The following is a 13924-nucleotide window of genomic DNA, read 5'->3' on the forward strand; positions in this document are numbered from 1 at the left end:
TTGGATTCTAGCTGCTCAACTGTCCTGTGTCATCTTTGTCATATTTTTCTTTTCATGTTTTCAAATGGTGAACGGTCTGGACTGCAGGCAGGTCAATTCAGCTCCTGGACTCTTGTACTAAGAAGCCATACTGTTCTAAAAGATACAGTATGCAGTTTAGCATTGTCTTGCTGAAATATGCAAGGAGGAGGTTAGGAGCACGTGCTGATACAGCGCATTGCCGCACCCACCACATGACAAACCAACTTGGCCTTACCTAAAAAAGACGTCATCTTGATGGGAGCATATGTTGCTCTAAAACCCGTATATACCTTTCAGCATTGATGGTGCCTTTCCATATGTGTAAGCTGCCAATTCCATAGGAACAAATGCACTCCCATACCATCAGAGATGCAGGCTTTTGAAATGAGCACTAATAACAAGCCAGTAGGTCCTTCTCCTCTTTAGTCTAGAAGACGCAATGTCCATGTTTACCAAAAAGAATGTCAAATTTCGATTCATCTGACCACAGAACAGTTTTCCACTTTGCCTCAGTCCATTTTAAATGTGCTTTGGCCCAGAGAAGACGGTCGCGTTTCTGGATCATGCTCTCATATTGCTGCTTCTTTGAATGATAGAGCTTTATCCTGCATTTGTGTATGGCACAACAAATTGTGTTCTGAATGATTTCTGGAAGTGTTCCTGAGCCCATGCAGGGATTTCCATGACAGAATTAGGCTGGTTTTTAATTCAGTGCAGTATGAGGGTCTGAACATCACAGTCGTCCAATATTGATATTCGGTCTTATCCTGTGCACACAGAGATTTCTTCAGTTTCTCAATACTTTTGATGATATTATGTACTGTAGATGATAAGATATTCAAAGTCTTCACAATTTTACATTGAGGAACATTATTCTGAAATTGTTCCACAATTTGTAGATGCACTTTTTTGCAGATTGGTGAACCTCTGCCTATCTTTACTTCTGAGAGACTCTGCCTCTTTAAGATGCTCTTTTTATACCCAATCATGTTGAACAATGTTCCTCCTGCTATTTCGTTTTAGTATCACTTACTTTTATAGCCCTTTATTGCCCCCATTCCAACTTTTTTGAGACGTATTGCTGCCATTAAATTCAAAATAAACTAATATTTTTTCATAAAATAGTAAAATGTCTCACTTTCAACATTTGATGTGTTTTCTATTATGAATAAAATACGAGTTATGATTTTGCCAATCATTGCATTCTGTTTTTATTTACATTTTATATAATATTCCAACCCCTATTGGGGTTGTAATTTAAACATATATAATCAATTTATTGATGCTACATATTGTTTGTACAGTGCTATTCTCATTATCCACCTGTATAAAGGATGTAGTTAAATATTGTGGAGTCAAGTTGGTAGATTTGAGTATCAATGCTCGACATATTGTTTGCTTAGTGATATTCATAAGAACTTTTGAACGTTTTGAAATCACTGGCCCTCTAGATCCAAAAAAAATAACCACCTCAGGCCATTTTAGCACAATATGGGGTTCAAACAAATGGTATTTGAGCAGTCAAAGTTACTCCTTTTCACAAAATTGGGGGGGTTGGGGTCATCTTCAAATTTCAAAGATGTGATCATAAACAGTTTCAGAGGTGGGTGTCCTGCATTGTAAGACAGGCCAGCTATGTAAGAAGATAATGGAACATGCACTCCCCACCACATAACATGTCTTTTGTTCCAGGTCAGTGATTGTGAAAGTGTTATTTTTGATGCTTTTCCAGGGATCTAGCACTTTTCTGATCTCTATCAGAAGGTGAAAAATGACACATTTCTATTACAGTCAAGAATATTTAGACTTTAATGTTTAAATTGAAGCATACATTTTAATATTACAAATATTTGACGCAGCTTACACTAATTTAGACTTTTATTAAATACTTAAAAATACTTAATGTTAAATATTAGTTGTAGAATGTGGGTCATTTTCATTCAGTTTTTGATTAAATAAAATTTTATGCTGAATTGTTTCTGGCTAGTTAGTAAAGCTGGTTTCTTTCTTCTGCTTAATTATTTTACTCAGTGATCTGTTTTGCACCATTTAATACATGTGTTATAGAATATTTCACTTTTATACATGCACATGTATACATTTGAAACACATGAATAATTAAGTGATATGCTTTAGGTTACACAGTAAACTTGCATCTTTTTCTGAAAATTGGCAATCACTACGTTTTCAATTGTTTATTTTTTAATTTTTTTTTTCAGCGAATACTACTTCAGTCCAGAAAATTTGGAAAGAGACTTTTTCTTGAGAAGAAAGATGGACAATAAAGGATTTCTGCCAATTTCCCTGATTGCTAGTTTCCACAGGGTGCAAGCTCTCACAACAGATGTTAATCTAATCTTTGAGGTGAACCTTTAACAGTTTGATTGTACTTCTGTAAACCCTCTTCATTTTCAAAAGCTGATGTGAGATTGGATGTTTTCGTGTGATGCTCACACAAATTATAATTATAAAAACCTTTAATTTGTCCAGGCTCTAAAAGACAGCACAGAAGTAGAGATCATAGACCAAAAGATCAGGAGAAAAGTGGAGCCTGAACGATGGCCTATCCCTGGACCGTCTACTAGTGATATACCACGGACAGATTTTTCTCGACTGATTAACTGTCCGGAGTTCATACCAGGAAAAACGTTTGCCACAAAGGCAGCTGGTAAGTGAAGGAGGTTCTTGGAGCTCCCTGTCCACAATGAATACATATTTTGAGAAATTATTTTTTTCTAGCATATTTATGTTTTGAGTCAGCTACCAGAGATTCTGACTAAAGAAAAAGTGATATTTAATGAAAGCTGAAATTTTTTGATAAAAGAGAAATATTAATAATGTTAAATTTTAATGATTAATGAATAAAATGTACATTGTTTTATTGAAATGTTTTCTGTTACATTTCAACAAAGGCCCGTGCAATCGTAAAATCATAAAGTTCACATACCAGAAGTCACATTTACTGACACGCTCAGGTGACGAGATCAAGCTTGACGTACCCTCTGACTAGAAGTGGTGTAATGTGACATTGGTTTTAGCAGTCTTAAAATCAGTTCGGCTGTATGACATGGTGATTTGTTACAGTGTAATTAAAAATAGCCCCCCATTTTTCATCTTGTTTGATTTTCCTCTTGGAGGAGTTTTTCACCTTTAGAATGAAAACAGCTAAAACCAATGTCACATTACACAACGTCTATTCAGAGGGTACGTCAAGCTTGATCTCGTCACCTGAGCGTGTCAGTTTATACTAACAGAAATCACTGTGGTGTCAAATTACCTGACTGGGTGATAACTTTTCAACAGAGTTTCACACTGCCAAAGAACCGCATGCTCACCCCTATTTCTTACAGCCAATAACATGCTGCCTGACTAAGCCAGTGCTTTTGAGAAGGATTTATAGTTCGAGGAAGTTCAGCTGCAATCACTGCCCCCTTTAACCTCCCCACGTTCTGTATTGGTACATAAAACATATGGCATCAGGCAGAAAAGTCTGTCTTCTGTGTTCATGCTCCAAAATACTCTTGTTTTTTATTCCTTCTTGCTACATTATATGCATTGTACTTTGGGGTTGGCACTCATTGGTTATTGGCTTTCATGCGCACAGAGCACGCACCTCCAACTTGAGACAATATTAAATCTCCACAGTCACAGACTGGTTTAGTTTTCCGGATATACAATTTAAAGAGATTGTTATTTTCAAGGGAATTGTTACATATGCATTATTTTCACTTTTACTTTAAAACTTTAGTAAAAACAATATTTGGAATTAAGTTTTCTTCAAGATCACATTGAATTTTGATTCCATGTTTGGACTTACATCATAACAACACAACGTATATCAGTAAGTGAATATCATTTCTTTCTCTCTAATAAATAAAACTACTTTCTTAAATGTTTGTCCATGCTCTTTCTTTTTTGCATTGTTGTTGACGTGTCATCTAGAACGTATAAAATTATTGTCCTGATAAAATTTATAAGAGCTGAGAGCACAGGAAGTGTGTCTGACAAAAGCATTCACACGACTGAGGTTAGATGACTGGTCTTGTTTGAAAATAGTTGTAAGTAGGGCGTGACTTGAAAGAATCTCATGTTAAAAGTCTCCATCTCACAGGACTTCATACTGCGCCAAAAGTTTTGGAATCTTTAATTCTCGCTGGCAACATGAAATAGACGATTTACAAGTCTCTGACTTAAAGTTTAAATCCAAACAATATATTCAATCTCTTTTCGCTGTTCCGTTATTTCACCGAGTAATAATTTCCATTTGTTTGCACTAATGCAATCTTTCCTATTCTTTTTTTGAGACTTTCGAATTTTAGTACTTCCATTATCACTATCCTGTTCTGCATGTGTTCTGCACCAACATTGTTTAATTCTTTACGACATTCTACTTTGTAATCTACTCTTTGTCCTTTATTTCCGGCCCTGGGTATGGTTAAATCTCTTTCTCGCAGGATGTATAAGTGTCTCTCTGAGAAAATCACATCTTGTCTCCTTCCAAGATTTTTTTTTATATAATAGAGAGATGTAGTGAGCACTGTTGCACAAAATACATAACCAGTATTTTCAGTTTTTTATTTAGGAAAAGTTACATTTTTCTGAGGTTAGGGTTTATGTTGTCAATTGCACAATAATATTTGGTATTATTTGAGTATATAATAAATGTGCTTTCAAGTCAGTGTTGATTGTTTCAATTTTCTACCACACTGTATACTATGTTCTGTTTTCAGAGTCTGCGCCAAGCTCTCCAACAACTGGCTCCACAGTTAACTCAAAGAAGACGGTGGAAACCAGCAACCTCCAGACAATGTCCAAAGGCCTGTCCACAAGCCTTCCAGACCTGGAGTCAGAGCCCTGGATTGAGGTGAAAAAGAGGCACCGTCCATCACCTGACAAACCAAAGGTCAGCTAAAGGCTATTTATTTTTGACTGAATTTCGTTTTTTTTATCGTTCAATGGATTACATCCATGATTCTGACAATTACGAACATATTTTGTACTATTGTTTTGTTTACTTATTAATTCTATAAACTTTATTGCCATAAGAAGCATGCTAAATGGAGAGGAAATGTGTGTAATTATCTCCTCCTTAGTGTAAAATGAAGCCTTTTCTTCAAATTGTTACAAATTGCAAATTGAAAGTGTTTGGAGTTGGCAGTTTGGCACCAATTTCATCAAACACCAGAGATGAAGACATTACTATCTGGTTTAATATACATTGTGGTGTCATTTTTGGCTGAAAATTAACAGTTTTGATGTAGTAGTCATGATTTTTGTAACATACAAATAGTTTTTCTTCTTTAGTGATTTACAGACCATGCTGAAATGAAAAAGTTGGACAATTAAAAACTGCAAAACAATACAATTTTTTGATTAAAGCAAGCGATTCTGTCCAGCATGTTATCAAAATATCATTGAACTCAGATAGAAAGGTCCAACACAGAACTATTTTCAAATAAACTTCTAACTAACATGTACTGTATGTACAGTTCTCACTATGTGTAGAAAATACTTTCTAAAATTTTTGCATAATATGCAGTATGTATAACCATGTCAAATAAGTTGTCATCCACTTGTAATATTGCCCTTACTTATTCCTTCATATTGTTATACATTTCCCACATAGCCACGTAAAATTAAAATTTATGGAACTCAAAAAATTACACTCTATTTCTTCTTGAATCATCCTTTAGTCTATTAGCTCATATTTGGATTTGTTTATGGTTTTACAGTATGTCATTTAGTTTTGACAAAAACATTTTTTCCTGCTTATTGCCTTGGATAAGAGAATGTTAAAACAATCATTGCAGAGATTGCTTCCTTGTGGTCTGCATTGACCATCTTTGATTTTTAACGAATGTTTATTTGTATGTGTGTGTATATATGTACAGTATATACAGGTGCATCTCAATAAATTAGAATATAATCGAAAAGTTAACTTATTTCAGTAATTCAATTCAAAAAGTGAAACACCTATATTATATAGATTCATTGCACACAGTGATATATTTCAAGCATTTATATCTTTTCATTTTGCTGATTATGGCTTACAGGTAATGAAAACTCAAAATTATGTGTGTGTGTGTATATGTATATATATATATATATATATATATATATATATATATATATATATATATATATATATATATATATATACACATACACACACGTACATACATACATACAGTCATATGAAAATGTTTGGGAACCCCTCTCAGCCTGCATAATAATTTACTCTACTTTCAACAAAAAAGATAACAGTGGTATGTCTTTCATTTTGTAGGAACATCTGAGTACTGGGGTGTTTTCCGAACAAAGATTTTTAGTGAAGCAGTATTTAGTTGTATGGAATTAAATCAAATGTGAAAAACTGTCTGTGCAAAAATGTGGGTCCCCTTGTAATTTTGCTGATTTGAATGCATGTAACTGCTCAATACTGATTACTTGCAACACCAAATTGGTTGGATTAGCTCGTTAAGCCTTGAATTCATAGACAATCATGAGAAAAGGTATTTAAGGTGGTCAATAGCAAGTTGTGCTTCCCTTTGACTCTCCTCTGAAGAGTGACAGCATGGTATCCACAAAGCAACTCTCAAAAGATCTGAAAAAGATTGTTCAGTATCATGGTTTAGAGGAAGGCTACAAAAAGCTATCTCAGAGGTTTAAACTATCAGTTTCAACTGTAAGGAATGTAATCAGGAAATGGAAGGCCACAGGCATAGTTGCTGTTAAACCCAGGTCTGGCAGGCCAAGAAAAATACAGGAATGGCATATGCGCAAGATTGTGAGAATGGTTACAGACAACCCACAGATCACCTCCAAAGTCCTGCAAGAACATCTTGCTGCAGATGGTGTATCTGTACATCGTTCTACAATTCAGCGCAATTTGCACAAAGAATATGGCAGGGTGATGACAAAGAAGCCCTTTCTGCACTCACGCCACAAACAGAGTCGCTTGTTATATGCAAATGCTCATTTAGTCAAGCCAGATTCATTTTGGAACAAAGTGCTTTGGACTGATTAGACAAAAATTTACTTATTTGGTCATAACAAAAAGCTCTTTGCATGGCAGAAGAAGAACACTGCATTCCAAGAAAAACACCTGCTGCCTACTTTCAAATTTGGCGGAGGTTCCATCATGCTGTGGGCCCTTGTTAAAGTCGAGGGTCGGATGAATTCAACCCAATATCAACAAATTCTTCAGGATAATGTTCAAGCATCAGTCACAAAGTTGAAGTTACACAGGGGTTGGATATTCCAACAAGACAATGACCCAAAACACAGTTCCAAATCTACAAAGGCATTCACGCAGAGGGAGAAGTACAATGTTCTGGAATGGCCATCACAGTCCCCTGACTTGAATATCATCGAAAATCTATGGGATGATTTGAAGCAGGCTGTCCATGCTCGGCAGCCACTAGGGATTCCTGGATATTTTTCATTCCGGGAATGAAACTGCTGTAATTCCCGGGAAAACGGGAACGGCCAAGCTCACATATATAGCTTGTAAAAGTGTAAAAATCGATCAAGAAATAACAGAGTTACAGTTGAAAATAATTAAGTGGCACGGTTTTTTGGCCCATGGTGTAGTGTGTTGCTCATTAATTCAGTCAACAGCAGACGGCAGCAGTCAGTCTCCTGACTGAGCACAGTGGAATGGGAGGAGTCTGCACTCTGCAACTCACAAATGCTGGGACAGGGCAGAGTTCATTGACGTCTGTGCTGTTGACAGCTTTGAACAGCAACTTGAAATTGCAATGCGTCAGTCTGTTGCATCCGCATTATCTGTGCTAAGAAACTTGCCATCACAGAATGATGACAAGAAACTGGATGCATCAGTAAAAGCTGAAATGGCGGTGTTTCAGAGCAACGGCAAGCGTGGGCATTGTTTAGAACAAGTCTATCAGTATCTGATGACTGTGCCGCCTACTTCAGTGGAGGCAGAGCATGCTTTCTCAGCGGCTGGGGTACTCTGCATGAAGGTTTGCTCTCGCCTGGACGACTGCAAGCTCGACACGTTGTGCTTTCTACGCTCTTATTACCACAACTAAAGATACATGTACTTACATGACAGCATGAACTGCTTGTAGATAAGGTTAGTCTTTTATTGGTGTCAACATAATATTGCAGTAGTTTTATTAAAAATAAGTGTCGCTCGTTCTAAAACCGTTCACATGTGAGATGCCCGTGCACTATGTCATTCCCGGGAGCCCAGGATTCCCGAATTCCCAGGAATGGATAAACCCGTCTTAGAATGGATTCCCTAGCAGCTACCAAATTTAACTGAACTGGAAAGATTTTGTATGGAAGAATGGTCAAAAATACCTCCATCCAGAATCCAGACACTCATCAAAGGCTATAGGAGGCATCTAAAGGCTGTTATATTTGCAAAAGGAGGCTCAACTAAGTATTGATGTAATATCTCTGTTGGGGTGCCCAAATTTATGCACCTGTCTAATTTTGTTATGATGCATATTGCATATTTTCTGTTAATCCAATAAACTTAAAATGTCACTGCTAAAATACTACTGTTTCCATAAGGTATGTCATATATTAAAAGGAATTTGGTGCTTTGAAAGCTCAGCCAATCTTCTTCTTCTTTCAGCTGCTCCCGTTAGGGGTTGCCACAGTGGATCATCTTCTTCCATATCTTTCTGTCCTCTGCATCTTGTTCTGTTACACCATTTCTTATCCTGTCCTTCCTCGTCACACCCAATGCAAATGCCTAGGCCTTGCCTACCGATGTTGCACTCTAAGGGCCCGTTTATACTTCACGGTCATAACGCGTACGTGCCCGCATCATGGCCGCCACACGTTCTGAGCATTCATTTGATGCGTCCTCTAAGCAGGTCCTCAGAAATTAACGCAACGCATGCAAAAAGTTGGGGGGCGCAGTGTGCTAAAAGTTGGAATGTAACGTCAGAGTCTCTGTTTACTATCTACATGTGACATAAAGCTGCTTTGAGGATCCTACGAGATCGGTGTGCGTTCTTCGATATTTGATAAATGGTTCGATGTGGTGAAGCAAAATGCTGACATACAGATGTATTCGTGGTGTTTTTATATTCAAGCGTTGCACATTCCCAATCGTAATGACACGATACACTTTAAAATTCTCACATACCATCTTCTGTGCCATCTTTTTTTCTAGGGCTTCCTTTGCTCCTGACAGCAGTGAATCTCCAGCAATAGATCGCCACACTGAGCACATTAAATGTATGATATTCCAACTCTGCACATTTAGAATCCTTAGATTTATACTTGATATCACTTTCATGATGAAAAGCATTAAAGTATGTATATTACATTTTACAGATAAATCGGTAATTTCGTTCAAATACTGAATACTGTTAATAATTACACACATGGGGTGACACAGTGGCGGAGCGTTAGCGCTGCTCTCTTGCAGGGAGTCACATCGCTGATATTCTCTGCCTGGAGTTTACATGTTTTCCTGCTGGGTTTCCTCAGTGTGCTCCAGTTTCCTTCCAAAGATATGCAGATTTGGGGATTTGGTGCCGGTAAAATGACGCTAGTGTATGTGTGTGCTTGTATTCACCTTGCGATGAGCCGAGGCCTCGTCCAGGGATTGTTTCTCACTCGTGCCCAATGCTTGCTGGAATGGACACATCCCTGGATTTAATCAATAAACATCCTTTTCAGAGATATTGCGGTAAGGTGTCATCGGAATTTAATGGGTGTTCTAGGCAATTCACAACACAGCGAAGTCGAACATGTTCTCACCATGATAATATCTCGCACTGCCACCTGGCGGATTCCTCCAGATTTACCTAAAGTACGCGCGCAAGTATAAACACTACAACGCTTGCGTAGCAGGAACGTCCGCTGAAGCATGCGCCGTGTTGCATGAAGTATAAACTCGGCCTAAGACTGAACCACTAAGAAAAAAATATCCAGGGACATGCTGAAAGGGTTATATTTCTTGAATCATATGTGAATGAATCTGTGCCTAGATGTACATGCAGACTGCTTTGTCCAACTCTGCATGTTTGAAACTGCATACCCATGAGAGATGGAGAAAGAGTAAACACTTTAATAGTTTTGTGTTAATCTCAATTATGTTTGATTTACCTACAGGTAAGCTCAGAACCCAAAGCAGAAACAGAACTTAAACCAAAGCAAATGCCTACTGCAGAGCAGGAACCAGAACAAGAGGAACTAGACTTCATGTTTGATGAGGAAATGGAGCAGATAGCGGGACGGAAGAACACCTTCACTGACTGGTCAGACGATGACTCTGACTATGAAATTGATGATCATGATGTGAACAAAATTCTAATTGTTACCCAGACTCCACCACACCTGCGAAAACACCCTAGTGGGGACCGTACAGGTTATCATGTTTCACGAGCAAAAATTACAGCAGACCTGGCCAAAGCAATCAATGATGGGTTATACTATTATGAACAGGATCTCTGGATGGAAGAAAGTGAGACAGAATATGCAACAATAAAGGTTAGTCTTTTAAGTCCCAAATGAAAGAAAATTTTTATTTTTATACATTTTTATCAATTCAGTTTGTTTTGTTTTGAAGACCCATCATTTTTAACCTTTTCAGTTTGCATAAACTTGTAGAGACAATGAACATTAACTGGCATAGAATACGCAAGTATTGGAAGTTTATAAATTAAATGAACATAATTATCATCCAGTGTTAATGTTAAATTTTCATAAAATGGAAAATATTGACACTTGTTTTTCTGCAGATATTTTACAAGGTCCACCTGCTTTGCTTTTTAGCTTTACCTAAATGAGACCTAGTACTTTCAAGTGTATAGCTACACACACTTTGAACTGCAGATCTGTATCCACATGTCAGTTGTGGCTGTGGAGCTGTTCTCAACATTCCCACATCTGTCACTTCCATATTATCTCAGACACAGTAAGCTCTAAGACTTGTTTGTCACTACAATTGGTGCACATATATAACTTGTATCTGGTATAAGAGCTCTATCTACATTCAGACCTATAAGTATTGGGACAGTGACACAATTTTTCAAGATTTTGGCTCTGTATGCCGCCACAGTGGATTTGAAATAAAGCAGTCATTATGTGATTGAAATGTGTACACTCTCAGCTTTAATTTAAAGGGTTTACTAAAAATATCATATCGATATCAAATCATTAATAGAAATAACAGACATTTTTATACATGGCCCCCCTATTTTCAGGGTCTCTAAAGTATTTGGACAAACTAACATCATCATCAATATAAGGATCATTTAAATTTTTTGGGTGAAAATCCTTTACAGTCAGTAACTGCCTGAAGTCTGGAACCCATGGCCATCTCCAAGTGCTGACTTTCTACCCAAGTGACGCTTTGCTAGGCCTTTACTACAGCTGTCTTCAGTTGCTGCTTGATGATTGGACTTTTCTGCTTTCAGTTTTGTCTTTAGAAAGTGAAATGAATGTCCAATTGGGTTGAGGTCAGTTGATTGACTTGGCCATTGAAGAATCTTCCACTACTTTGCATTGAAAAGCACTTAGTTTGCTTTCACAGTATATTTTGGCTCATTATCCATGTATATACTGTGAAGCGCTGGCCTATCCGTTTTGCAGCATTTGGCTGAATCTGAGCAGACAGTATAGCACCCTGTACACTTCAGATTTCATCCTGCTACTTCTGCCAGCAGTAATATCATCAATAAACATCAGTGACCGCCTTCCATTCACAGCCATGCATGCCCATGCCATAAAACTGCCTCCATCATGTTTCACAGATGATGGATCATGAGCGATTTCTTCTCTTCTCCATATTCTTCCCTTTCCATCATTTTGGTAGATATTGATCTTAGTATCCTTTGCCCAAAGAAAACTGATCCATAAATGAGCAGGCTTTCAAAATTTTTTTCTGTCAAAGTCTATTCTGTCCTTCCTATTCTTGAGGTTTTCCAGTGGTTTGCGCCTTGTGGTAAACCCTCTGCCTTTACTTTCATGAAGTCTTCTCTTGATTGTAGACTTCGGTAATGACAGGTCTACCTCCCAGGGAGTGTTCTTGGTTTGGCTAAATGTTGTGAAGGGGTCCTTCTTCACCAAGTACAGAATTCTGCCATCATCCAGCACAGTTGTCTTCTGTGCCAAGTTCACCAGTGCGTTCCTTCTTTTTAGTAATGTACCAGATGGTTGATTTGACCACTCCTGGTGTTTCTGCTATCTCTCTCAAGTGTTTGTTTTGCTTTCTCAGCTTAATGAAGGACTGTTGTTGTTTGCATGGACAGCTCTTTGGAACTCATTTTGAGAGTTAGAGTGACAGTCTCCAAATACAAATTCCATACTTGGAATCAATTCCAGACCTATTACCTGTTTACTAGTTAATGAAATGATGAGGAAACGGCTCCCACCTGACCTGACTATGGAACAGCTTGTCAGTCAAATGTCCAAGTACTTTTTAGGCCCTGGAAATGGTGGGGGGGTTTTGGTTGGGTGGGTGTTACACAGAAAAATGTCTCTCATTCCTAAATAGCTCATACAGTATTTTTGGTAAATCCTTAAATTAAGGCTGAAAGTCTATACTTCAATCATGTAATGATTTCTTTATTTTAAATCCATTGTGATGGCGTACAAGATTATGAACCTTGTGTCACCGTTCAAATGCTTGTGGTCCTGACTGTATATGTAGTGTTTGGTCACATGTGTGTGCTCAGAAGTTGACTGAAACTGAAAGAAAGGTATGCCTGCATATGGTTTCAGCAGAATTAAATTTGAGCAACATGCAGGCCTGAAAATGTCAGAATCTTAGTGCTTTTCTGTTGTAAATGTACTATGTCACGTGCAAAGTGACATCGTGTTCACCTGGCATTTGGCATGTTGAGATCCTGTATGAGAATGTCTGGCAACTGTCATGAGAAACATTGAGTTGTGCAGCAGTAATAACACAGTTACTTAGGTAGATGACTGAACTTGTTTACTTTTTCTCTCCCATTCCTTTTAAGCAGCAAGAGGTGGAAAATTTTAAAAAGCTCAGTTTAATAAGTAAAGAACAGTTTGATAATCTTGCTCCTGAGCCACCAATTGATCCCAATCAGGAAGTCCCACCTGGACCCCCAAAAACCCAACAGGGTAAGTTTGTCGGACGTTTTGCACAGTAAAATATATTCATTTGATCTCGAATGTCGATGTAAATGGGAAAAGCAATCTTGAACAAAAATATGAGAAACAACACAAACATTAACAATCCTCTTCCTAGTGTAGATGTAGTTTATGGACTGTTCTCTGTTCTCTGGCCTAATGGTGTTACAGCCATGTTTCAGTTTTTATGCACCTCTGGTTCAATTCTGTGCTTTTCAATTGCTGCAGGGAGAAAATTTGCACATACTCTCAATATTTTTTGAAAATAATAAAAACAGTCTCTCTTACAAAATGTTTGTTTCAGTTGGATCATAAATATTCTAGGTAATTTAACATTTTAATTGAATCATTCATATTTATTCTTGTAATGCTTTTTAACCCCTGTAGTGTTATGTTTTCCCTGGGGAAAAAAGGGGCCAAAAATGCTTCATTTTTTTTCTACAAGTAAATATTACTTGCAACAGAAATACCAAAATGTTAACATAAAAATATTATTTAAAGTATGCAGATCCGGTACACGTCCTTCGTGTGATAACGTTTTAAAACAGTCACCAATGCACAGCTCAACATGTTTCTTTGCGAACTTTCTTGTCCAGCCTGTCACATTTCGAGCAATAAACAACACACATTCATGTAGGATTCTGTTTCTTTACTGTTGGTGGGCAGTAGTTGATGAAATGACAAATAAATCAGACATTCAGGATTCACAAATGGTGTGCTGTGAAGCCCCACCACTTAAGGCAAGGTCGACAGCTGGTGGTTCTTCAGAATCAGAAACCTCCCAATTGAAGTCTGCTTGATGTATATCTTT

The 13924-nt window shown here is 37.5% G+C and overlaps 1 protein-coding gene across 4 annotated transcripts in view; it reads left to right on the top strand.

The window, feature by feature from the left end:
- Positions 1 to 13924, top strand: part of larp1b (La ribonucleoprotein 1B) — a 124722-nt gene that overhangs the window by 85279 nt on the left and 25519 nt on the right. For 3 of the 4 annotated variants that reach the window (XM_028801661.2, XM_028801659.2, XM_028801662.2), the window contains 5 exons: positions 2241 to 2385; positions 2512 to 2689; positions 4752 to 4924; positions 10123 to 10500; positions 12978 to 13104. In XM_028801661.2, the coding sequence (XP_028657494.2) occupies positions 2241 to 2385; positions 2512 to 2689; positions 4752 to 4924; positions 10123 to 10500; positions 12978 to 13104 (1001 nt within the window). The remainder of the gene's footprint in view (positions 1 to 2240; positions 2386 to 2511; positions 2690 to 4751; positions 4925 to 10122; positions 10501 to 12977; positions 13105 to 13924) is intronic. The other variant, XM_028801660.2, reaches the window with a different exon arrangement.

The sequence above is a fragment of the Erpetoichthys calabaricus genome, chromosome 5 (genome assembly GCF_900747795.2).
Source record: "Erpetoichthys calabaricus chromosome 5, fErpCal1.3, whole genome shotgun sequence".
NCBI lineage: Eukaryota > Metazoa > Chordata > Cladistia > Polypteriformes > Polypteridae > Erpetoichthys > Erpetoichthys calabaricus.